Source organism: Mchenga conophoros, linkage group LG3 (assembly GCF_057382185.1).
Source record: "Mchenga conophoros isolate Kocher_MC1m ecotype Shallow Benthic linkage group LG3, M_conophoros_male_GT1.1, whole genome shotgun sequence".
Taxonomy (NCBI): Eukaryota; Metazoa; Chordata; class Actinopteri; order Cichliformes; family Cichlidae; genus Mchenga; species Mchenga conophoros.
The window spans coordinates 83510863-83535124 of record NC_140528.1 but is presented as its reverse complement, the minus strand read 5'-3'; the positions used below and the strand labels follow the sequence as shown (position 1 = coordinate 83535124).

The following is a 24262-nucleotide window of genomic DNA, read 5'->3' as shown; positions in this document are numbered from 1 at the left end:
TCTCACTCAGAGAAGAGAGAGAGAGAGAGAGAGAGAGAGAGACTCTCACTCAGAGAGAGAGAGAGAGAGAGAGAGAGAGAGAGAGAGACTCTCACTCAGAGAGAGAGAGAGAGAGAGAGAGAGAGAGAGAGAGAGACTCTCACTCAGAGAGAGAGAGAGAGAGAGAGAGAGAGACTCTCACTCAGAGAGAGAGAGAGAGAGAGAGAGAGAGACTCTCACTCAGAGAGAGAGAGAGAGAGAGAGAGAGAGACTCTCACTCAGAGAGAGAGAGAGAGAGAGAGAGAGAGAGACTCTCACTCAGAGAGAGAGAGAGAGAGAGAGAGAGAGACTCTCACTCAGAGAGAGAGAGAGAGAGAGAGAGAGACTCTCACTCAGAGAGAGAGAGAGAGAGAGAGAGAGACTCTCACTCAGAGAGAGAGGAGAGAGAGAGAGACTCTCACTCAGAGAGAGAGAGAGAGAGAGAGAGAGACTCTCACTCAGAGAGAGAGAGAGAGAGAGAGAGAGACTCTCACTCAGAGAGAGAGAGAGAGAGAGAGACTCTCACTCAGAGAGAGAGAGAGAGAGAGAGAGAGAGAGAGACTCTCACTCAGAGAGCGAGAGAGAGAGAGAGAGAGAGAGACTCTCACTCAGAGAGCGAGAGAGAGAGAGAGAGAGAGACTCTCACTCAGAGAGCGAGAGAGAGAGAGAGAGAGAGAGACTCTCACTCAGAGAGAGAGAGAGAGAGAGAGACTCTCACTCAGAGAGAGAGAGAGAGAGAGAGGGAGAGAGAGACTCTCACTCAGAGAGAGAGAGAGAGAGAGAGACTCTCACTCAGAGAGAGAGAGAGAGAGAGAGAGAGACTCTCACTCAGAGAGAGAGAGAGAGAGAGAGAGAGACTCTCACTCAGAGAGAGAGAGAGAGAGAGAGACTCTCACTCAGAGAGAGAGAGAGAGAGAGAGAGAGAGAGACTCTCACTCAGAGAGCGAGAGAGAGAGAGAGAGAGAGAGACTCTCACTCAGAGAGAGAGAGAGAGAGAGAGAGAGAGAGACTCTCACTCAGAGAGAGAGACTCAGAGAGAGAGAGAGACTCACTCAGAGAGAGCGAGAGAGGTAAAGAAACACAGTGAGGGCAGTGAGGGTGTCAGAGTCACTGTTGGATTGTCATTGATGCTCATAGGTAGGGCTGCTCGATTATGGCAAAAATGATAATCACGATTATTTGACGATATTTATTTAACCCTTTAAGACCTACTATAGAACCAAGTCCACCAGAGCTTATATTATTTTTTTTACATGCTGTAGTGCCATTTGTGGGAGCATTTCAAGTTGCTATACATCAATACAACTGTTATAGCCCATATTTTAATAATATGTATGCATTAAGTCCATAGTAATTACATAAATTGCAAAAAAGTGCAATAAACTACAAAAAAAATAGAAAATCGCTTTTGTTTTGTTTACATATATTTCTACTTGGAGAAATTTAAGAGGCTTATCCCTCAAAACTTTAAATACAATAAAGTTGCAAAAAATAGTTTCCCACCACAGGAAATTTATTTTGAGTGTCTTCATAGTTTTATTTTGGAGATACAGCAATTTTTATATACTGCAGGAAAAACAAAAAACAATCCTATGATGCAAATTTGCAAAGAAAACAGCATGTGCATCATTTCACTGTGGGAAGTGTTACGAACAGCTGATAGGAACGGCAAAGCGTGTTTCTGGAATATTATGTTTTTGTTCCTGCAAGCGCTTTTTATGCAATTTTTGCAAAGCTATATGTGGAAGGAAACCGTGACCGAGGACAAGCTGATGGCATCAGATGTAAGTACAACTCCTCTGGTTTCATATGCAAAACAAATTATTGCGCTAGCTTACACGGTTCAGGTTCTACAGGGATTTAAAAATAGTTACACAAAACGGAGCGTGCTGCTCTGACCGGCTTTAAATGGTTAACAATGACTTTAAAAAATAATATAAAATAGTGTGCAACACCACTGAAGTTTTTTTTTTTTTTTAAACTCTCTTTTCAACCAACGGCAGTCACTCTCCTCTCCAAATAACTTCTGCTTAGCTTTCCGAGCTTCCCTCGGGTCCTCTTAATCAGCGGTCTCCACCCTTTTTTGCGCCACGGACGGTTTATGCCCGACAATATTTTCACAGACGGCCTTTAAGGTGTCGCGGATAAATGAGGGAGGGGCTAATAATCGGCTCAGTCATTTTTAATGATCGTTGAAAGCCCAGATCGTAATCGTGATTAAAATTCGATTAATTGAGCAGCCCTACTCATAGGTATATAATTGATTGTGCAATGATAGAATGTCTGATCCTTAGTAGTCTGCAAAGGCTCTGTGTACGTTCACACCACACGTCCTAAGGTCACGAGAGAGGTCGTAGCTTCTCTTTCTCTGTTTAGGTAAAAGTGCCTTTTGTTTAGGTGAACTGCTGGACTCAGGCACCAGCAGATCTAGGAGTCACAGGGTCACATCTTCACACACGGTACTCTGTTCACATACATGCCTGTTTGAGACGTCATATGTTAATGAACCTATGAATATTCATGTACCTCAACAAAGAGCAGTGCTACGGGGGAGCTGGGGTTGGAGCGGCAGGAACGGCGTTCGTCTCATTCATGTCCCTCGTGCACGAGATCACAAAGAGTTCTGCCTGCCGTCCCATGTTTGCTAGCTGCAGTAGAACAGTCTCAGCTGTTCCAGCAACAGGTTTGTGCCTGGACAGAGCTATCAGAGGGGAATGCCTAAAGGAAACTACATGACCTAGAGTCCTCTACATCCCCCAGAGACATAAACAGGAAACTCATAAGCACATCAAACTGAGACTAGGAACCATGACCTACTTTATGGTACTGCAGATTTCAGGACTTGGCACCTGCACACAGTGCCAACGCTACCAGCACCCGGTTTAACCTCCTAAGACCCGAGCTCTTCCACAGCAGCATTTTTGATTTCTCTTTGATGTTTGGGCTGATTGGGGCCCGATGAATGTAAAAACAAAGAATTACCAGATTTATTTATTTTTTTTTACTTTATTTTTGTTTTTATGAAAAGTCAGAGCCACATGTGAGGACATTTGTTTAAAATTTTGATAGAACAGTTTAATGTCCTCGTCAGTGGACATCAGGCCCTCGTAGAGCACAACTGAGTATTTTGGTCTAAATAACCAAAATGTGATGTCCACATATGTGGACGCCAGGTCCCAGGAGGTTAAGGACCTTGATCTTAATTGGCCACTAAACTCGCCTGACCTTAAGCCCATAGTGAAGAGGAAGATGTAATATGCCAGAGCTAACAATGAAGAAGAGCTGAAGGCCACAATCAGAGCATCCTGGGCTCTCATCACACCGGAGCAGACATCCGATCATGATTATATACCTCTAAGATTATATGATTATATGTTTCTAAGCATAGATGACAATCCAAAGCTAGAACCCTGACATCGTTTCCATTAGTTGTCCGATACAATCATCAGAATCAAAAGACATAAACAGTCTGTATGGACTGAATGTAAACATTATACAACTTTCCCTTTTTGAATGGAATTGGTGACATACATCAACTTTCTGATGATATTCTAATTCTATGACCAGCACCTGTGTTTGGCAGCAATAAGCTGCACGTTGTTTTCACTGCACCAGGCCGTCTGCCTCCTATAGCACCAGTTGATGTACTGGTTTAAAGTTTATTAGCGTAAATGCACTGATCAAAAACATTAAAGGAAACTGGGCCGCGGTTAAGGCTTCCTGTGCCCATCATCCATCCGAGCCCGGGTAGTTTTCAGGATAGTGTCATCCCTCCATTCCCTCCCATTGTCTGCCATTTTGCTTTGTGCCCCACACGCTGTGAAATTCCTGCCACAGAAAAGAGTCCGACAACAAATACTGAAGAATGACAAGAATTTTATCACAGGTGTTGCCAGGTCATCTGTGAGCTCACTGTGGTGCGGTCATCTTTGTCTGCTCTGTCTGCCAATCCAAATAAATTAGCACGAGTCGAGAAACGTTTTATATTTCTCTACTGTGCAATATGTGTGTGTGTGTGTGTGTATATATATATATATACACACACACACACACACACACACACACACACACAGGGTATATTAGTTGATGATGATGGAAGCTGCAGCTGCAGATAAGAAGCTCCAAAAAATCTGCTGTAAAACTTCATCTTTCCTACATGTCCTATAAGAGAAGCTAACATGTGACATTAGTCTAAAGTTATTGACCTTGTTCAGCTTCATGCAACTAATCCTAAATACAGTAACTCAAATTTCAGCTGGTTCCAGTGAACAAACACTGGTGTGCGTGGACTTAAAATGTAGGTTTGGGGTATACAACATTTCCATTATCCAAACCTCACTTACACTACAACGTTTACCAACCACAGCTAACTATTGACCTTAACTTACCCATTATTAAACAACATCATGATTAAAGCGTGTGCCATACATTCTTCACTCTACCATTCAGTCACATTTTGCTCATTTAAATCTTCCGGTTTTCATAAAACAAATCAACTCGTGACTAAATTAAATCGTCGGGTTTTCAGTGATTCGCCTTCACCTGAAAACCGGTCACATCATCCTCCATCACCGAGCACGAGAACCATTTCCAGTAGTGCACGTGCAGCGGTGACGGGGTGTTGTCTCTTTGATCTTTTCCGTGGATCTGCATGCAGAACTACAGGGACCAAAGCAAGTCACTCCAGCTGCTGAACTATAAGCAGTAAAGCTTTGTAGAGGCTGAAAACCGTACGACACGTTTCAGGCCGACGGACCGTTATTCGGCCTTAAACCGAAGTGTGGCACAAAGGGAGAGCCGGCGGGGTGAGGTGTGCGGGACAAAGCTTACCTTGGAGCGGCAGCAGCAGCGGCAGCAGCACACACAGAGCGCACAGAGAGCGGTGAGCCATGGCTACGAGTCCACACGAGCCGAGACGAGGTGCAGAAACAACGAGCGATCAGCGGGCGTGTTGGCACTCAGCGTGTCCGAAAGCCGCATCCAGGGCGTTCCCCACGGCTAGCTGAGACACACCCACTCTGCGCCACTTCCGGTTGCTTTTAAAACAAAAGTCCTCTCATTAGAGAGATGTTGCATTAGTTTATCTCGTCATTAGCGCAAGTACACTGAACAAGGGTTATGAATAGGTTTTACTATTATTTTATCGAAAAACTCCACGATCGCATACACGGTTCCAACAGAGCACGTTTAGTCGGTGTGCTTACTATTCATGTTATTTTTTTATTTTGTGCTAAGTGAGGGTGGGGTTTATTGCTGTCAAGTTCTGGCCCCTGTGTTGGTTACTTTGATAGGTCCAGACAACTCGCCCAGGAGACACCCAGGAGGTATCCTTGCGAAATGCCTGAACTAACTCCACTGGCTCTCCACTCCTCCACTCTACAGTCGAGTCTATACTTTGAGCCCCTCCCGAATGGGTGAACTCCTCACCCTATTTCTAAGGGAGAGGCCAGCCACCCTTCGAAGAAGGCCCATTTCTGATGATTGTACCTGCAGTGTTGTTCTTTTAGTCACAAACTCTGGGTAGTGATCGTAGGTGAGAGTAAGGACATAGAGTGACTGGTAAATCCAGAGCTTCGCTTTTACGTTCAGTTCTCTCTTCATCACTGCAGCCAATTCATCTATCAAACGCTTGCTCCCCTCTCCCTTCACTTGAAGCCCAGAGATACCTAAACTCCTCCACTTGGGGCAGCAACTCAACTCAACTTAATTAAATTAAATTAAGTAATCCCAAAAAACTAGGCAGCACGGTGACACGGTGGTTAGCACTGTTGCCGCACAGCAAGAAGGTCCTGAGTTCAATTCCACCATCAGGCCGGGGTCTTTCTGTGTGGAGTTTGCATGTTCTCCCCGTGTTTGCGTGGGTTCCCTCCGGGTACTCCGGCTTCCTCCCACCGTCCAAAGACATGCAGCTTGTGGGGATAGGTTAATTGGATAATCCAAATTGCCACTAGGTGTGAATGTGCGAATGAATGTGAGTGTGAATGGTTGTCTGTCCCTGTGTGTTGGCCCTGCGACAGACTGGCGACCTGTCCAGGGTGTACCCCGCCTCTCGCCCTATGACAGCTGGGATAGGATCCAGCGCCCCCCGCGACCCTGAAAAGGAGATGCGGAAGCAAATGGATGGATGAATCTCAAAAAACTCAAAATCACTGAGTTTGTTGGACAAAAAGGCAATGAAAGCAAAAGCTAAACAAAAACAGTAAAATAAGAACTATGCACAGAGCACATTACTGACCACACTCATGGGGACACTGTTTGGCATCTTTCTCAAAGACTGGAGGAGCCGCAGATTAATGTATGAGGTTCTCTATCACAACCACAACAAAGGTTTTTCCCCCAAAGATGATTCGTTGTTTTATTAAAAGTATCGACAGGTTCTACATATGACCTGCTCCTTAAACTGATTACAAAATCAGAAACACAACACACACAGGCCCCAGTACAAAAACACTTTTTTCTTTCCTTGAGTTTTTGTTTACATTTGTTGAGACACGTCAGCATTTTAATAAAAGTGAGAAGGGCTGTGACACACGTGGGGAATACAGAGAAGTGCCGTTGCATTAGGTATCTGAAAGTGCTGTGCCAGTCCAAGCACACTGATCTCAATCCCAGCAACCGGCTGACTCTCATGTCTGCTGCTGCTGCTGCTCCAACATGACTTCACAGGTGCGTCCCAGTTCTCCCAGTTTGACCTTGGCATACTCGGCTCGGTTCAGTGCCATCTGACAGTCCTTCCTGGCTGAATAGGTAGAACCTTCATGTGGCTGACCAGTCGCTACCTGGAGAAAGAAAAAGGAGAAACAAACTCGAATCTGTTGCTCACAATATTTCTATCATGGAGGTAAGTTCTTCATTTATAAAAACAAATATTAATAATTAAAAGAAAAACTGCATCAGTTTGTATTTGTGAACCTCATCTGTCTATTAGATTTATGACTTTAACTCTTAATTAAAAACATTTTCTCTTCAGTTTTACAGTAGTATAAACTCCAACGACGACCCCGAGCACTTTAACCTTAACATACTGTAGAGTTTTTACCTTTAAACAGAAAGCACACGACTGTTGATGTGATTTGGTGCTATATAAATAAACTGAACTGAATTCAGGGTCACATGATCCAGCCCATCTATAAACTGAAACTTATTAAAAAGGAAAGTGTTAAGCCTGATCTTAAAAGTAGAGTGGGTCTCTGTCTTCTGAACCCAAACTGGGAGCTGGAGCAGACCGCTAAGGGCTCTGCCTCCCATTCTACTATCAGGAGCTCCAGGAACCACAAGTAAGCCTGCACCTCAGGTTATTATCCTAATTCATAGTATCCTAACTTTGTTAGGATACTATCAAATCTTGAAGATATGATGAAGCCTGATATTTTGAGACCTTGTAAATGAAGACTTTAAATTCAATTCTGGATTTAACAGGTGGGAGAAATTTGCCATTTCTAGTTGAGGTGAAACCGTTTCTGAAACAAGTCTGCAGCTGTGGATTGAACCTGTGTAAGGTAGCGGATCTGGCCACTTAGTTCGTTCTCCACTCGGCTGACTGAGTTCTGGAACTGGATGAGCTGTCTGTCCATGAAGCTGGCATTGTGTTTATCTTTGGAGAGTTCAAGAACAATGTTACCTGCAAGGTCAAGCATAAACATAGAAACGTGACTTAAAAAGACTTGATTAGACACAAAGACAGAGAGTAAATTTAAAACTTGATTCTTTGTTTTAGTAAAGGACTGTGCTATGCTGAGGACTGGTCGTTGTTGTAGAGTCAGCCAAACAAATGGAAACAAATTGTGTTGTTTGTTTTGTGTCTAAGGATACTGAAAATTGGTTCTTTGCTAGGTTTCCTGGTATGTGTATGGCTTATTAAGCCAAAACCATTTTAAATGTAACAGGTCTGAGGAGTAATTTGAAACTGAGTGAAAAATTCTCAAATGTCGAAGGAAAAACTTTCAGAAAGCCTGGAAACTGCGAGCGAAACGAGGGGCTGAGTTCAGACTTTTGCTGAGGAATACATTTTCCCCTCTGTGATAAAAACCAAATCTTTACAGAGAATAATGATCAGGCAGCGATCTGTTGGAAACAGCTAGGTGGAATTTACGGGATCTCTCGGGTACTTGTCCTACTGTCGGATGAAGAGCATCAGAAAATCAGGCAAAAGTAATCAACGATGCACGGTTTGATTAACAGCCGCAAGAAGACACTGTCTCACCGGCACACTGCAGCACCATCGCTATCTCCTTCTCCACATCCTCCAGCGCCCTGAGCCTGTCATTAGCCATCAGCAGGCGGGAAGCAGCCGCTCTCCGAGGACCAGCTCAGCACAGTGATCCAAGGTGTGACCAAAGCCACTTAATCGAGTTTAAACGGAAGAAAACGTACAACTACTGCAGTCCCTGCAACTTTAACGCGTTATGGTTGAGGGCAGGGTAACTACAAAGAGCTAAAAACTGACGTCACTGAAATATGACGGCATCACAGTCGCACAGTAGTGACGTTCGCTTGGCGGAGAGGAAAGATGGCTACATCGGCTTGGCTGCATGGCCCATCTGCTATGCGACTAACTGAGGGTTTGGTGTCTGTTCTGAAAGAGCAGCGTCCGGAGCATCTACCCGCTCTGCTAGCAGGCTACAGGGAGCACGGCGTGTTCCAGACACAGGTAGGGCCCGGCCCGAGCGAGCTCCGCGGCTGGAAGCTGCTTCAGCGTTAGCCTGCTCTCGCTGTGCGGCAGCCGCGAGAGGCTTTGTTGTACAGTGGCTGACATCTGGAAGTATGGCAGGACCATGTGCAGCAGGAGCCGAGCTGGTTCCGCGTTTCTTAAACGTTTTGATCTCACTGTTCTCTAAAACTGTCTTGTCTTTGCAGAGCGCGTGCGCCGTTGGTGGTCTCGTGGGTTTTAGCAATGCCAAACTGGGCTCGAGCAAGACCAGGTGAGAAAGGACTACCTCAATCAGCTGTTGTCATAGGCTGATCATACTACAGTTTTTAATGTTTTAAGATGTATACCAGCACCTGAGCACTGTCCTGGACCAGGGGAGGTGTGTAGCCGCATTTGTCCTTAAATTTGCTGGCTGTCTGACTGGTGTCCAAAAGTCATGTGGACTTTATGGATAAGGGGAAACGTTCAGGGGAAAACCTGGACTTGTTAGGAGAACACGGTGTCCATCCCACTTTGAATGGAGCAGCTCTCATTTCTAGAAATCTTCCAAATTTATTAAACCCCCCAAAATATGACTATCCAGAGTTGGGACCAGGAAGAAGGCGTGCAGTCTTACACGCCTCTCTGCAGCTCCTCTCCTCCTGCTACCCCCCAAACCCCATCCCCATCCTCTGTGTTTCCTAAAACAACAAACAATCAGCAAAAAATGATTTAAAGAAAAGAAACAAAAGTATCCACAACTGTGCCGTAAAGTGAAACCGTGAAGTGTGGATTATTAAACATTCGCCCTCTGTCTTCTTAGTTCCTGTTATTACATGACAAACAAATCTATTTAGTCTGCCTTACAGAAACCTGGTTACAGCAGGATGATTGTGTTAGTTTAAATGAATCAACATCCCCGAGTCACTCGAACTACCAGAATCCTCGAAGTGCAGGCCAAGGAGGGGGTGTGGCAGCTCCTACTTCAGCTTATCAATCAACCAAAGACTCAGAAACACTAATCCTCGTCCACCCCAGCTGTGAAACTCAGCATTTAGCCTGAAAAGCCAGTTTGCTGCTCTCTTAAACAAAAACATCCATAAAGCTAGAACGTCTCACTGTTGATCACTTATTAATGGAGTAAGAACAACCCCAGGTTTTCATCACAGCACAGAAACGGCTTTAGTGAAGGTTACAAATGATCTTATGGCCTCTGACAGTGGACTCATCTCTGTGCTTGTCCTCCTCGATACTGTCGACCATCAGAGTCATGCTTAAAGACACTGTGCTGCAGGGATTTGAATCATGACTGTCTAATAGACTTCTGGTTTTTGTGAATGGAGAGTCCTCTTCACACACTGAGGATAATTATGGAGTTCCCCAGGGTTCAGTGCTAGGACCACTTCTGTTTACGCTGCGTACTTTGTGCTTTTACAAATGATCATCTGTGCTACAGGATATGACGTGTGTTTTATTAACCTCGGTTCATTCTAACACATTGATGAGTCTCCATGCGAATCAGTAGCATTTTGTTCTTAAGCCCTCATCTACTCACCTTTAGATCAACATCTCCTGTTGATACAATGTTATGAATGTGAATATAATTTCACACAGTCGAAACAGATTCACTTTGATACTGTATGTTTCTAACATGATTCTGTGTGAGCAGGTTCGAGGGGCTCTGCCTGCTCTCCATGCTGGTTAAAGACAGTTCCAGCGATCTATTCCAGCAGCACTGCCTGTCGTGGCTGCGCTCCCTGCAGCAGGTCATACAGGTAAAGTCACGTGTCGGCTGTTATCATTACAATATTGCTATTTTTCTCCATTTTATCTTAAGGTCTAAAAATTAAAGGTTACCGTTTCATTTTTAAAATTAAAAATACTTTCTGTGTTTTTGTTCTTCACTAGTCTCAGGCTCCAGTTGAGACTGTGCAGCTAGCAGTGAACATTCTGAAGGACTTGCTGCAATACTCGTCTCAGCTAGCAGAGCTGGCCAGAGAGGTTGGCCTCAACTCCATCCTGGGCATCCTCACATCCCTGCTGGGTCTCAAGTCAGAGGTGAGGTGACAAGGCGGTGAGTGGAAGGGCCCACCAGGAGGGCTCCGCAGCCCCTCTGGTGGAGTGTGTATCCAGGTACTTTGACACGCAGTTAGTGCCACAGAATGTGAGTGTTAGCCCTGCCACAGACTGGCGACCCTGCCTCTGACACCGCCCCACAACCCTGAAGAGGATGGGTGAATTGAAAGTTGTGTTTAGTTACAATGTAACACTTTATGTATAATTGCATCTGTTATTATTCAGTTAGCTTCAGCTCAGATATCGATCTTCTAACTAGCCTTAAAACGGTTTATGTTCCTGTTTGATGTTAGTGTGAGCTGGCAGCCATGGAGGGAATGACGGCCTGTATGACCTACTATCCGAGAGCGTGTGGATCCTTGAGGGTGAGACACTCCTTCCTGAGACTGTTTGGACTGTTATCGTGGTGCTATTAAATATCTCTTCTTCTTCTTCTTCCTAACAACAGTAATAATAATATCTATTATCTATTATTTATTAGTCATTGCTGTCGCACACTTCTGACAGATTAAGATAAGATAAAACTTTATTAATCCCTCGGGTGGGTTCCTCTGGGAAATTCGGTCATTGTCAGCAAAATATATAAAAACATTCAATTTATACTTGGAATTTTTTACACCAGTATATAGTTTAATGTTGCTACAGTATTCCTTTAGCAGTATTCTGTGCTGTACTCTGTATTCTGCTTGCTGCCTCTGTTTAGAACCCAGCTGTGTCAAACCTGCACCTGTTTGTTGTTGTTTTTAAGGACAAGCTGGCAGCGTACTTCCTTTCCAAGATGGACAGCACAGACAGGAAAACACAAGAGGTTTGACAAAACAAGCACCAAGTCTTTTTTTTAAAGATTATTATCATTATTTGAAGATTTGTTTGAACGTTTGTTTTGCTGTTACTCTGTCAGATGGCCTGTCAGTGCTACGGTCGTCTGCCCTGCCTGGGCGGCGTGCTGGACAGAGGGGTCGGGGCTGGCAGAGCTGAGGGCTGGACCAATCAGATTCACTGCCTACTGGCCTCTGCCAATGGCCTGCTGGCTCAGCTCTACCAAGGTTCAGAAACAGGTGTGTTGTTTTCTTTGTGAGCAGTGGTGACATTTGGCTTCTGTGTGTGTTTGTCTCCATGTCAGTTAACAAACAATGACAACAAGAAATTCTTCAAATCTGTCTCTTTCCATCCAACTAATATGAAACATTGTGTTAATTACAATGAATCGCTATTTAAAACTGTAAAAATAAAAGCTTTTTCATAAGCCAGTAAAGTGTACGTGGGCCAGTGGAACTCTGGACCCTGAATTATGATTAATATTAATTATAACATGTTTTTTAATCGCCATAGAAACGGCATCAAAGCACAGACACACTCAGTCATTTCATGTAGAAACACAATCCGATGGTTCAGTTTTGGTTTTGTGACAGATTCAAACATTGAGCAGTGAAAGAACTTTGTTGTTTCTCTTTGAATTCTTTATAATTTCTTATTAATAAGACAAAAGTATTTCTTATTCGAGCTGCAGACCTACATGTGGTATTAAAGCCTAAAACTAAAACGTAACAAAAACAGAAGTTTTGATTGAATCTTGGGTTAAAGTCCTGTTTTCGTCGTCCACAGTCCTTGACGTTGTCGTGTCGACGCACCTTGATTAACTCGATAATGTCAAAGCAAACTTCTCCTGCTGGCCACACATTTTGTTTAAAATGGTGCAGTTATGTTCTTTTGTCTTACAGCTGTGGCCCCAAACACTGTGGCCCCAAACACTGTGTATCACTCCTCCACACTCCTCACTTTTCTAGATAAAATGCATTTCTACCAAGTAAATCAGTCAGTGAACCGCGCAGTGAACAGCTGTCAGTGTTGGAGGTGCTGACGTGATGGTGTGACTGTATCCGTTTACTGTTACCGAGGTTACTCACACTCGACTGCTTCTTGCGGTCACAGATGGAGCGATGCAGTATCAAGGTCCCGGGATGGAGCTGGCCTTTCCTCACCTGGACCCAACAGATCCCCTGCTGCTCCTGCAGCTCCAGCACAGATACACTGCTGTGTGCCTCGCACTCAAACACACACTTAGGTACAACACATGCAGACAAGCACACACACCTTTCCCACTCAGAGGTTTCATCTGGAATGACTCAACTTGGATTTGACCCTCCTGCACAACCTTTAATCTGTGCTGCCACTGTCGTGTATCTGTGACCCTATTAAACCAATCTGTGGTCAGGCTGTCTGCATGAACATGCTGCAGCTGTGGGTGGAGCATTTTCTGTATCGATAGTGATGCACAGATGCTTTGCATTACTAAGAAGCAAAGCAATCTTTAGACTTTACTACTGCGACGTGCTCAGTTTAGGAGTGAAGTCGTGTCAGAGCTCTGACATCAGACTTCTGAACTAACTGGAATGAGCATTATTGACCAAGCTGGTATTAGGATAACTGGGATACAGAAAACATCTGGAAAACACCAAATTGAATCAGTTGTATATCTTATTTCTTTACCTCAGCTTTTTAGCATAGTTGTAACATTTACACAAATACACTCAAAGGCCCCTTTGTTTAATAAAAACCTGTACGAGCAGTAAAGGCTTTCATTGTTTCTGGTACTCGTTGCATTCCTTTGTCGTTTCCTTCCATCAGAGTAGATCCCGCCTCAGCTGTGCGCTTGCCCGTCAGGCCAATGCTCAACTTGGTGTGCCGAGCCCTTGCTGTCAGCTCCAAGAGCATAGTGAGCACACACACAATAACACTTATTGAACAGAGACCGTGTCAAAAGCAGTACTGATCTTAATGCACGTTTGACTTTGTGTGTCAGAATTTAACAGGAGATGGAAGTGTGAGGCTGCTGGTCCTCCCCATCATACACAGCATCACCCTGGAAGTCCTGTCAAGTGTGATCACTGTGTGAGTACTCGCACACACGCAGGAGGCCACATTTTGATTTCCTGCAAGCCTGACTCTTGGATTTGTGCTGTGTTACAGAGTACGGGTCGGCATGGTTCAGTACGCTGCAGTAATACAGAGGCTGTTTTCTCAAACACTCTCTGCTTGGACCCCCCTACCTGAGACCAGTGTGGGACAGCAGAGGGCCTACAGGTGACTCACAGCCTCGCACAGCTGCTGTTTGGAGTATTGACTGAAGTTCAGCCTGCAGTTGGAAACCTCGTACACACCTAATATCAGCTAGTGCATCATATTTCATTCTGTGTGTGCAGCGTGTGTGTAGCTACAACCTACAGTTGCCCCTGAGAGCCTGTGGAGCAGAGTCAGTGGTTACCAAGACAACCACCAAGTACTGTAACAACTGGAAGTAACAAAATCTTTACAAAGGTTTCCTCAGAGAGGCTGATGTAAGATCACCGTTCTCATCGCTGCCCTGAAGCGTCCTTAGCACGCTGTGTGTGCTCGCAGACGTCTAAAGGAGTGAATGATGACCATTTAGAGGTTTTTAGTCCCGAGAAAAGAAAGAAAGTCTTAACTGATCTGTTGCAACACAAAGAAGATGAAATGAAAACACCGTGTGGGGATCGAGGAGCTTATTTTAGTAACATTATGGGAAACTGGGGACAGTCTGAGCTGCTGCACTGGGGAAGATTTAATAATGTGTCATCAAGTATATTCATCTCTTGTCTCTCCTCCTTCCCACAGTGCAGTGCGGGTGTCAGTGTACAGAACCTTGGAGCTGTGGGTCCAGGTTGCCGGAGCGTCTTCTAGCATCCTTCAGGGAAGCCCGGGGCACTCGGAGCTCCTCTTTAACCACCTACTCGGGGACATCACACCAGGAGCAGAGTCTGTCAAGGTAGGGGAAAGATGCATTTGGACTAGTCGTCGTCACTAGTCTGTATCAATGCACTGCCACCAGATGGCGCATCAGTGTTGAGAAACGCCATAAATCTGATCATCTAGGCCTCATAGTTTGTTAACACTGTTAGAAAAACATCGCAGAGAGGCTTCGCCTTTACTGATAAGGTGAGGAGTTGAGTCATTCAGGAGGGGCTCAGAGTAGAGCCGCTACTCCTCCACGTCTAAAGGAGACTGCTAATGTCGACAGATCTATCAGCTGGCCTTGGAAATGTTCGGCATTTCAACAGATGAGCTGGAGGAGGTGATAAAAGGGAGGCTGCTGCCCCAAAGCCTGACTCCAGATAAGCAGAAGAAAAACGCCGGATGATTCACTGTTTTGCTGTTTTAGTTTGAAGTCGTGGTCATGAAGTTTCAAACAGAGAACATAAGAATGTAATTGTTTAAAATGCTTTGCTATTAGTTTTGGAGGTTTTCCACTAAAGGGTTATCAAATCTAACTTGATATCTGAGACTCGTCCATTTTTTCCCACGGTTAGTCGACTAAGAGATTAGTCATGAGCACTAAATCTAAAAAATTTACTTTAAGCTCTGACCTTTATGAAACTAAAGGGAACCAGTGGTTTGTTGGGATGTGCTGAGCTTTCTTCTGTTCCTGCTCCTGTGCGTGGGGTGTCCTGTTTCCAGCTCCGGGCAGGACTATCGGCTGATGTTGTTCCTGGAGGAAAGCCCGGCCCTCGTAGGACGAAGCATTTGGTGATGGCAGATACAGTCGGGCCATCGCTGCAGAGGAAAGGAGACCATCTAGCCAATCAAGATACCTGCCTTGCAGCTGTCAGGGGTGAGATGCAAACCAAGTTTAATGTTATTGGGAGTTTACTGGTATACTACGTATGATATTCTGATACCAGACTGACCTTTGTCATCCTTGTAGCACTGAGACAGATCATACAGACCAGTGGGACGCTACTGAAGGACGACATTCACAAGGTAAATGTGATTTAAAGTAACATAAGCGCTACAAAAGAGTGCCCAGCAGAGGGAGACACTTTCTACAGGCGTCTCCAACCATCCACAGATCAGCCTCTGCTGCAGCGAGTGGCACCGAGCCGCCCGCTTTGGAAGAAGATCCGTGTTTAAGCAGACGTGATGTTTGCAGTTCTTTAAGCAACGATTTCCTCCACCCACAGTGCATTTCTAATGATCCACATGAAATATCCCAACATGTTCTAATATGTTCTTGTAGCCAGAAAAGAAATTATGTAACTTTATACACAAATTATAGTGATGCATGTTTACTTTTTTAAATAGAGAACGCCCATATCTGTGAAATTGTTGCTCAAAGTGCTGCCGAACATCATCTGTTTAAACCTTGTTCTTCTTTTAAAACTGAATTTTTCAGTGTACAGTTTAATGGATTCATGTGTGTTATTGTTTTAAACTAATTATTAACATTATGCATGATCATTTTACTTGACTAGCAGTTTGTTTTAAAAGATTAACATGGTTATTAATGTGTTATTAAATAGAAACAGGCCGTTTTCCTGCTTATTACACAGAACCTAGCGCAGGTAATAGAGTAGTAATAACATAGGAATTAGCACATTATTGCATTCTTGTTACCCTGCAGTTCCCACATCATTAGCTTCAGTTTGTGGACCATTATTATCCAATTGCATCAGTTTCAGTGTAATATTACTCGGCTGTAACTGTAAGTGGTGTGGTTAGCGTCGACGTGTAGTTACATGTCTCAGCAGGTCCACGTCAGGTTGTGGCGTAGGGTTAAAATGGGATACTGATTACAAGTTATGATGTAGTAAGACACGTTTCCCATCTTGTGATGATCTGCAGCTGTAAAGTAAAATGCTTTTGTTTGTTTTTTCCATCATTTAGCATTTTTGGTGTATTGCAGGAGAGACTCTTCATTTTATTGTTTTTAATAACGAACGATTACACTGTTGTGTCCTGTCGATTCCTTCAAGCGGCTCCATGAGGTGGTTCTGCCACTGTGTGTGCGCCTGCAGCAGCAGCAGTCTTGCAGCAGCAATGCATGTGAATCTGCAGGGAGCGCGAGTGGGCAGTACAGCAGTGCTCTGACTCGACGAGAACTGTACAGGTACGATCTTCATGTTAGCGATGAGCCACACATTAGTGTTTCAATAGTGTTACGGTGCTCCTCCTGCTTTTTGTTCAGGTTGAGTTTAAATGTTCCACTGTTGACTGAAGGAATGTCCACACAGTGCTTTATTCAGACTGGACCCAGTCTGACACCACCCTAGCACCAGCACCACTGTGGGCCCCGAACTGGTCTATGTTCTGTAGATGCAAAAGTTCACTTTAGCTTCGTGTTGGACTGAAGGAGCTGTTTCACTTGTATGAATTTGAAGGTTATTGCTGGCCCTGGTCCTGGTCCCCTCACCCTGTTGGCCCCCACCTCTGACCTGTGCTGTGTCAATCCTCAGTAACGGGCGCACCGACAGGAATGTTAAGGTAAGCCCTAAGGACCTGAAGCGCTGCAAAAAGGTTTTTAAAATGTAGCAACGTGTAGTGAGTGGAAGGATCAACATTTGTCTTGCTGTGAAGTTGAAATAAAATAATTATGGAGACAATGATGTACAATCTGCCTCAAGTCTTCTGTTAAAGCTCAGATTGACTTAACAGTTTCAGACTTGGCAAAAACATGAAGTGTTTGTCTGCTCACTGTTTCCAGCTTTTAATCAAACCCATCGTCCACTTTCTCAGGTGTCTTCGTTCTGCGCGGAGGCCTTGACCATCTGTAACTTGATCCTTCATCCCCGCTTTCCCTCCATCGCCCTTCCTTTGCCACCTCTCACCATGAAACCTTCCTCCACCACTCCGGTCCTCCCCTCTTCCCAGGGACCTGCCCCTGGATTAACCTTGCCAACCCTGCTTGGAGGTCCTGCCCCTGGCCCTCCTTTTCCCGCCCGTCACTCTGTCAACCTGGGCCCTGCTTCCCTTCTGAGCTCTTTTGAGAACCATCTGTCTCTGGTTCCGGGACTTCCAGGCCAGGGTCCGACTGCAGGAGACATGATTCTGTCCCCACATTCGCACCACCAGCCTGATCCTGCAGGCCTGGGCCCTCCGGAGGGACAGAGACCCGTGTTTGTGCGTTTTGACAAAGAGGAAGCCGAAGACGTCGAGATCTCTCTGGCAAGTGACTCGGACGACAGCGTGGTCATTGTTCCTCCGGGTATGCTTAACATGGAGACTCAGCAGGACGACGCAGCAGCAAACTCACAGAGCATGTCCTCCTCTGCACCGGGTGGCACTGGTGTGACACTCGCAGGTGCAGAATCTGTCACCATGGTCCCAACTACGGCAGCCGCAGCCACAATAGACGGGGTCTCTCTGCCCAATGACCTGGCTGCCTCTTCCCCCCTCCTCACTGCTTCCACCACCTCCATCAACTCCTTTCCTCCTTCCAGTGCCTCGGTGGTCTCCCTGGTTCCACCTTTGAACTCCAGCACCTTTACAGCTCCACCTGTTGGTCTGGGGGAGTCATTGCCTGGCAGACCGCAGCTCCAGCAGATGCTTATGCAGCCCTCGACGGCAAGCCAGGCTGGTCCCATGGGGTTACCGCTCCAGATGCACCTGCAGAATCAATTAAGTCAGCAGGGTCGGCACCTCCACCAGCAACCAGCTGCTGCTGCCAGCAGCGAAGATTCTGCTGTCATCAATATTAACAGTACTGATGATGAAGAGGAAGATGATGAGGACATAGATGAAGATGAAGAACTGGAGGAGGATGAGGAGGAGGAGGGGATAGATGAGGAGGACGAAGAGGAGGATGTAAGTGAGTTAGCTGATGAGTTTTTTGATGGGGAGGAATATGAGGAGCTGGATGAAGAAGACGGTGAAGATTTGGAGGAGGAGGAAGAGGAGGAAGAAGAGGAAGAGGATGGCGACATACCGCCTCTGGAGGGAGTCGAAGACAAAGACGGAGGGTCGGGGATTCAGGAGGGGAAGCTGGATGAGGGACGGATTTCTGCATTTAATGTGGAGGAACGCACAGAAGGAGGGATAGAGGAGATCCAAACTAACAGGGCGCTGTTCGGAGAGGACACGATGAAGGTGCAGGAGGTGGAGAGCATCGGAGTCCTCGAAGCGGCTCGGGAGGGCGAAGTAGAAGAGGAGGACAACGAAAGGATGGATGACCCCACCATGCCGCAGATCCTGTGTGTCACCGGAGGAGCGTTGGAGGAGCGAGAGGAGGCCGAGGAGGAGAGGGAGCAAGCCGGAGCAGAGCTGCAGAAAGAGGAGTGTTCGTGGGAGCAGGGAGCCAAGGAGGACGAGCCGCAAGCAGCGGAGTCCGAACAACCGGCCAGTCAACAGGTAGATCCTGCAGCTTTGTGAATCATACTGTTGAATGACAGCGTTACACAGCTCAGCGTGCTGAATGCATTAGACAATGTAATGAGGCTTTGCAGTACAAGTAACTCAGAGTGTAAGTGGGCCTTTCACGGGACCAGCAGATTTAAGGAAAGAGCGGAAATGGAGACAGGAAATGATGTCATGAAGAGCAACAGCAGGTGGTGCAGCATGAAGAATAAAAAGGTTTATCAGTGTAATCAAGGCCACTGATATCCATGACACGCTTCATGGAAACAAAGTTGTTGCTTTCAGCAGTGTCCTGTTGAGAAAGTAGGTCAGAGTAGAAAGACAGACGCCCTCTACTGGTAAGATCAAACTTTCCCTTCATAAAGTAAACAGCTGGGGCTGGATCAGGTGACCCTGATTATGCTGCAGTGGCCTTATATGCAAAATATACATGAATTTCTCACAAAAAGCCTGATTTTCTAATGTGATCGTCACAGTCTGAGCTCCAGATTATCTCAGCAGCTCAGTCATATATTTGTACAAATGCACATGAAGTATTACTACACAGTCTCTGTTAGAAATGTGTTTTTCTCCTATATATGATAAATAAAGAGAGTATTACAAGGAAACTGAAGTTTTCTGTCTGTATCAGCAGGAATCAGCAGCTGAGCCTGCAGAGGACGCCAGCGCGAGCGATAACCAGCTGCCCAGCTGTGAGGACGAACCGCTCGAAGCTGTTCAAGCAGGAGACTCGACAGCAGTGGCAGACTCTGAAAACGCAACAGAACCAAATGTGACAGAGAAACAGGAAGAAGACACTGAGAAGAGCTCTGAAAAGGAAGCAGAGCAGCCGGAGACGGGAGCAGGGGGAGGGCAGGAGAGTAATGGAGAGGAGGGAAAAGGAGTGAAGAGGAAGAGGGAGGAAGGACATGGAAAAGAAGAGGTGGGGCAAAGCCCAGAGAAGAAAAAGGTATTGCTTTTAATCCCTCGTTAAGATGCAGATGGTAGCTGCTGTTTGTCCACTGATTGAAAGCTTCTTCGGTCAGGGTGATGACCTGACTGTATGAACTTGTGCTTTACACTGTGTGACGTCGCTCTCTTTCAGATGGACGATGAAGCCATGGCGTCAATGTTGGCTGATTTTGTGGCGTGTCCACCTGATGATGAAGACGGTGCTTCTGGATCAAAAGCCTCATAAATATTTGCCAACCTGAAATGAAATTAACACTGATCTCTGGCTTCTGTGAGCAGAATCTGGCAAAACATGTATCGTTAGTCACATTCCCAAGGTTTAGTTACCTCAAACATCATGCTTTACATCGCGTGTCACAGCAGTTTAATATGGCGTTCAGTCTTTTAACCATCGGGACCATTTCTGGCTGGTCCGACTTTCATACCCGGGTTATAATTGGCTGTCAGGTGTAAGAGAACTCTTTTCTACGGTGGACCCAGTGTCCTCCCAGCAAGGAGGCAAAGCTCCGTGAAATGTGTTAACCTGATGACTTTGTTGTTCTTTACAGCACAAGTATCTTCCAGCTAGTTTGCAGTTTTACTTTTGTTTGTATGCATCTTTTTTGCTCTCATGGTTTGGCATCAACATCATGCTTTGTTAAAAAAATAAAATGTACTTCCATTACATGTTTTTCTTTTGTTTGGGTTCTTTTTGGGGGTTTTGTCTGACGTCTGCTTGCATTAATCATTGTTATGGGACTGATTTGCTGTACATGTTAGAGGTGCTGCTCCTCCACGTATTTAATACTGTATTTACAAAATACCACAGTTGTTCTCTTGGTCGTATCATTTTATTTTGTTTTATTTATTCGCGACAACTCCGTGGAAATATTCCGTGGCGCAAAAAAGGTTGTAGAGCACTTCAGCAATGAGCAAGCTTTGTAAATGAGGAAGACACGAGGCGCAGCTGCTGCAGGGTGGGAGTGGGCTCGGCCACAGTGTGAAGATAAAGCTCTCATTGATATTGCTGTCAGAGCTGCCAGTCATACTTCCCACGCTGTCTACATGCATGTTCTCACGCAACTGAAAAACAAATTTCAAACTGAACCTAAGCCAGTGCACAAGAGTGAGTACCCACGGTCACACTCCTTTTTTAATAAAAACTCATGACTTTAAGTAAACAATCTCAGATGTACGTGCCTCAGTGGAAACCTGGTAATATAACACACTACATATGTAGATGGTCCCAAACATAAAGAGCATTACTATAAATGACGTTCACTGTTTCTGGTTCACTGGCTCAGTGCAATCTAGTGAACATTTAAGACACCACACACAACAGTTTGTGTCAAATAAATCAAATGCAGAAAAATGGCAGAAACAAGAATCAAAGGACAGTCGATGTAACATTTTTTTCCTCAAAGATATTTTTATTGAAGCAACAACAAGAATGGATACACAGAATTGTTAAACAACAGACAAGTACGTTTCACAATGATTGAACTGAAATAACAGAATGCAGATTAATGACACACTCACATACCTTGTAATTGCTTTTATCAGTTTAGCCCCACTTAGCCCCATCCCTCAGTCCAGGTAGAAAAAACCGTCGTAAATACAACAGGACAAAGCAGATATATAAGATGAAATAATTGAATCCAAGGAATTAGTCGACATTTAAAGGAAAAAATAAAGAACAAAACTAAAGAGGACGTGACAGACGTCCAATAGGAATAAAGAGAAAGCTTGATGTAAATATTAGCCTGTAGAAGGCAAACCAGTAGTGACCCTTGATGACTGCTTAGATATTGTTATTTCAATAATAATTAGTTTCTTTGTTTAATGCAGTTTGATGAAAAGTTCAAATACAGTGTAAAAGTAGTGAGCCTCGCCTCGTTTCTTTCCATTTTCCAAGGAGTCAAACTTTTCTTTTTTAATCTTTTTCCTTTGGCTGCTTTTTCTCTCACTCTTCAGTTTAGACCTTCTACCCGATAATTTCCTGAGGAATCTGGTTTGTTTACTTGGCCACATAACATTGACTAAGAATTCATTCAAGCCTCAAAAAGCTCCATACTCCAGGGATGAATCAGTTATTGAAACCGTAGCCTCCTTTGATGCGGTCTCACTTGTGTACAGCTGCAGCAGTGGAGACTGTCAGGAAACTGAACCAGCTCCAGTGATACTTGCACACTGATAGGCCGCTGCCTCAACATGTTTTAAATACAACGAGGGCCATGGACGGAGTGGAAGTAGGGCTCTTGGCTCCTTCATAGTGAGAGCACTAAGCCACAGGCACAGATATGTGGATAACACCTGGGTCAAAATCAACATGCAAGATGTAAAAGTTCACATCAACTTTGTTCTTCTGCTGTTTTAAAAAAAGTAACAAAGTCGAAAAACTCCAGTTTTCACTGATTTCTTTGTCTTTTTTCATTTTCAGTATGTTTCTTATTCTTATTATTCCAACACATCTGCCTTCAACCTTTAGGAAGCACACAGTGTCTGATGTTTTATTTTAATTTCACTAAAACATTCTAATAAATAATTTCTAAAAATTGCTGTAACTGAAAGTGTGAAAGACTTCGGGGCTGGGCTGATGCTTCAAGATCCTAACGACGTCCCTGATGTGTGATCAGGCTGCTGCTGTTACCTCAGTGAACTGTTGTCTTCTTTGGAAATCACAAACTGACACAACTGCAACTTCACAATGCCAAACTTAGCAAAGTGTGAGGAAAAACCCCAGAACAAGACAGACGGATGTTTTCCTCGCAGCTGTTTGGAGATGATTAAAATATTCTGCAGCAGCTCCTTTTTCAGCGTCTGCCAACAGCTTCAAATATTTAGCAGCATGATATCAACTATTTAGATTGTCTGCAGTAGATACTACACCCTCAATACCCAAGAATCACCTTCAGCAACTGGAAACAGCTGTGAAAGCTTTGTCGACAGCTTACACTGTTACTAAAACTGGAAGATTTAATGGAAAGTTACCATATTGTGTTCATTTCAGTAACTGTGTACAAGTGGTGAAAAAAATAGTTATCAGTTACTTTGATTGCTTCATTGCACATTTTGCTGTCAGTGTTTGTGTCCAGTTGTTCCCTGAAGGGTCAGTGCACATCAGGATCTTTTTGATCGGAGATTATGTATCGGAATTTCAGGAGCAGGATCACGCCTCCAAACATGCTCCTTCCGGCTGTCATCTATATTGGTTCCCCCCAGTTCTGCAAACTGCTCGTTGTTGTTTACGTGCCCCACCCTCCCTCCTTGTTCTCAGTTCTTTAACTTCTTCACTCCTATTTAGTACACGGGGATCTGCCAGGCCCAGGAGCCAGTCCCCTTCGAGGCCTTCCCCAAACCACAGCTCAATTCATGTCCAAGCATCACCTTTACCCACAAAAACGCTGTCAAACCTAAAATGAGGACGTGGGCCCATGTGATGGACCAAGCAGTGAAAGAAACTTAGGCACAGGTTAAAGTCCAAAAAAAATTATTATTTTTTTTTTATTTAACCCAAAAAACATAATTGGTTAAATCATGCAAAAAGAATCAAAATCTTGGGCCCATGAAAGAGGTCAAAATAACAGAACTCTACTCAAAGTTGACAACTCAAACAAACTGACCTAACTTAACGAGACAAAGGGGAAACTTAAATAGTGGCTGATCAGCCCACAAAAACAGGAGAAGGGGTAAAACACACAAAACCTAACTAAGCCAACCAAACATAATGAACTCCAATCCCCCCCACCCCACCCCCGGTCCCAAGTTATGGCATGAACCAATTTGTAGTCGTCCTTTAAAGCTCGCTCCGCCCTTTTCCACCTCTTGGCTCCTTAAACAAGGGACTGGAACAGCTGCAACTAAGGTAACTCAGAAAACAGAAAATTAATCATACATAACAGTGTAAACTAAAATGTGCGCACTTATTTTAGAATGCAGTGTTATGTGGATATGTGAATTAACTCTAAACCAAAACCAGTTATTTATTGTCCTGTCAATAAATTCCTATATTTAAAGAAAGACAAATGTGAATGCAATGTTACTTATAAGCCTCTACACTAACATGTTGGGTATTACCACTGTGTGGCTGTAAGTGCAGCCATCACAGCCCAGCTAGTGAAATTACTGAAAGAGAACGCTGATGATGGACTACTACACAGGAAACCGCTAAGATCTCACAAAAAGAAAAAGAAGTACAACTCATCTTCTGTTTGCAACAATAACCACAGAGGTTCCTCAACACTTCTTAGTCAATGTTCTGTGCATATGTAACACAAACGTAAGTCTTAACTGCACATCACTGTGTCAAAGTCAGCGTTATTTTCAAAACCCATATGTACAGATCACATTTAACATTGCAGGAATCCCCCGGCAGCCTACGTCTATTGCAGCATAACTAAGGGAGGATTCAGGGTCACCTGGTCCAGCCCTAACTATATGCTTTAGCAAAAAGGAAAGTTT

The 24262-nt window shown here is 44.5% G+C and overlaps 3 protein-coding genes across 4 annotated transcripts in view; 1 reads left to right on the top strand and 2 right to left on the bottom strand.

Annotated features, from left to right (window-relative positions):
- LOC146581160 (ribonuclease inhibitor-like) overlaps positions 1-3335 on the bottom strand; it is a 41177-nt gene extending 37842 nt beyond the window's left edge. The window contains exon 1 of the mRNA XM_085268089.1: positions 3244-3335. Within this exon, the coding sequence (XP_085124215.1) occupies positions 3244-3335 (92 nt within the window). The remainder of the gene's footprint in view (positions 1-3243) is intronic.
- Positions 3336-6346: 3011 nt separating this feature from the next.
- On the bottom strand, positions 6347-8359 carry med11 (mediator complex subunit 11). Its single transcript, XM_085267553.1, has 3 exons — positions 8222-8359; positions 7509-7639; positions 6347-6797 (listed from the first exon to the last, which is right to left on the bottom strand). The coding sequence occupies exons 1-3, from the start codon at positions 8289-8291 to the stop codon at positions 6645-6647; spliced, it is 354 nt and encodes a 117-aa protein (XP_085123679.1). The 5' UTR covers positions 8292-8359; the 3' UTR covers positions 6347-6644.
- A 52-nt stretch (positions 8360-8411) lies between these two features.
- Positions 8412-20488, top strand: pelp1 (proline, glutamate and leucine rich protein 1). 2 transcript variants are annotated; one of them, XM_085267552.1, is made up of 19 exons: positions 8412-8668; positions 8875-8939; positions 10317-10422; positions 10556-10705; positions 11017-11088; positions 11472-11531; positions 11625-11781; positions 12656-12788; positions 13352-13439; positions 13527-13615; positions 13694-13807; positions 14360-14510; positions 15200-15353; positions 15447-15502; positions 16495-16628; positions 16900-17002; positions 17255-18865; positions 19506-19820; positions 19956-20488. In XM_085267552.1, exons 1-19 carry the CDS (start codon positions 8528-8530, stop codon positions 20046-20048), a joined length of 3792 nt encoding a protein of 1263 aa, XP_085123678.1. In that variant the 5' UTR covers positions 8412-8527; the 3' UTR covers positions 20049-20488. The 2 variants fall into 2 exon arrangements, with proteins under 2 accessions (XP_085123678.1, XP_085123677.1); XM_085267551.1 differs by having other exon boundaries at positions 19503-19820.
- Positions 20489-24262: the final 3774 nt, after the last annotated feature.

What these genes read in the sequence shown, in the direction of transcription:
- med11 (XM_085267553.1), bottom strand. Translation starts at nt 8,291, where the DNA reads ATGGCTAATGACAGGCTCAGGGCGCTGGAGGATGTGGAGAAGGAGATA. An exon ending in GATGGTGCTGCAGTGTGCCG is followed by an intron (nt 7,640 to 8,221) that starts GTGAGACAGTGT and finishes TTGACCTTGCAG; the next exon opens with GTAACATTGTTCTTGAACTC. An exon ending in AGATCCGCTACCTTACACAG is followed by an intron (nt 6,798 to 7,508) that starts GTTCAATCCACA and finishes TTCTTTCTCCAG; the next exon opens with GTAGCGACTGGTCAGCCACA.
- pelp1 (XM_085267551.1), top strand. Translation starts at nt 8,528, where the DNA reads ATGGCTACATCGGCTTGGCTGCATGGCCCATCTGCTATGCGACTAACT. An exon ending in TGCTGGGTCTCAAGTCAGAG is followed by an intron (nt 10,706 to 11,016) that starts GTGAGGTGACAA and finishes GTTTGATGTTAG; the next exon opens with TGTGAGCTGGCAGCCATGGA. An exon ending in GCACTCAAACACACACTTAG is followed by an intron (nt 12,789 to 13,351) that starts GTACAACACATG and finishes TCCTTCCATCAG; the next exon opens with AGTAGATCCCGCCTCAGCTG.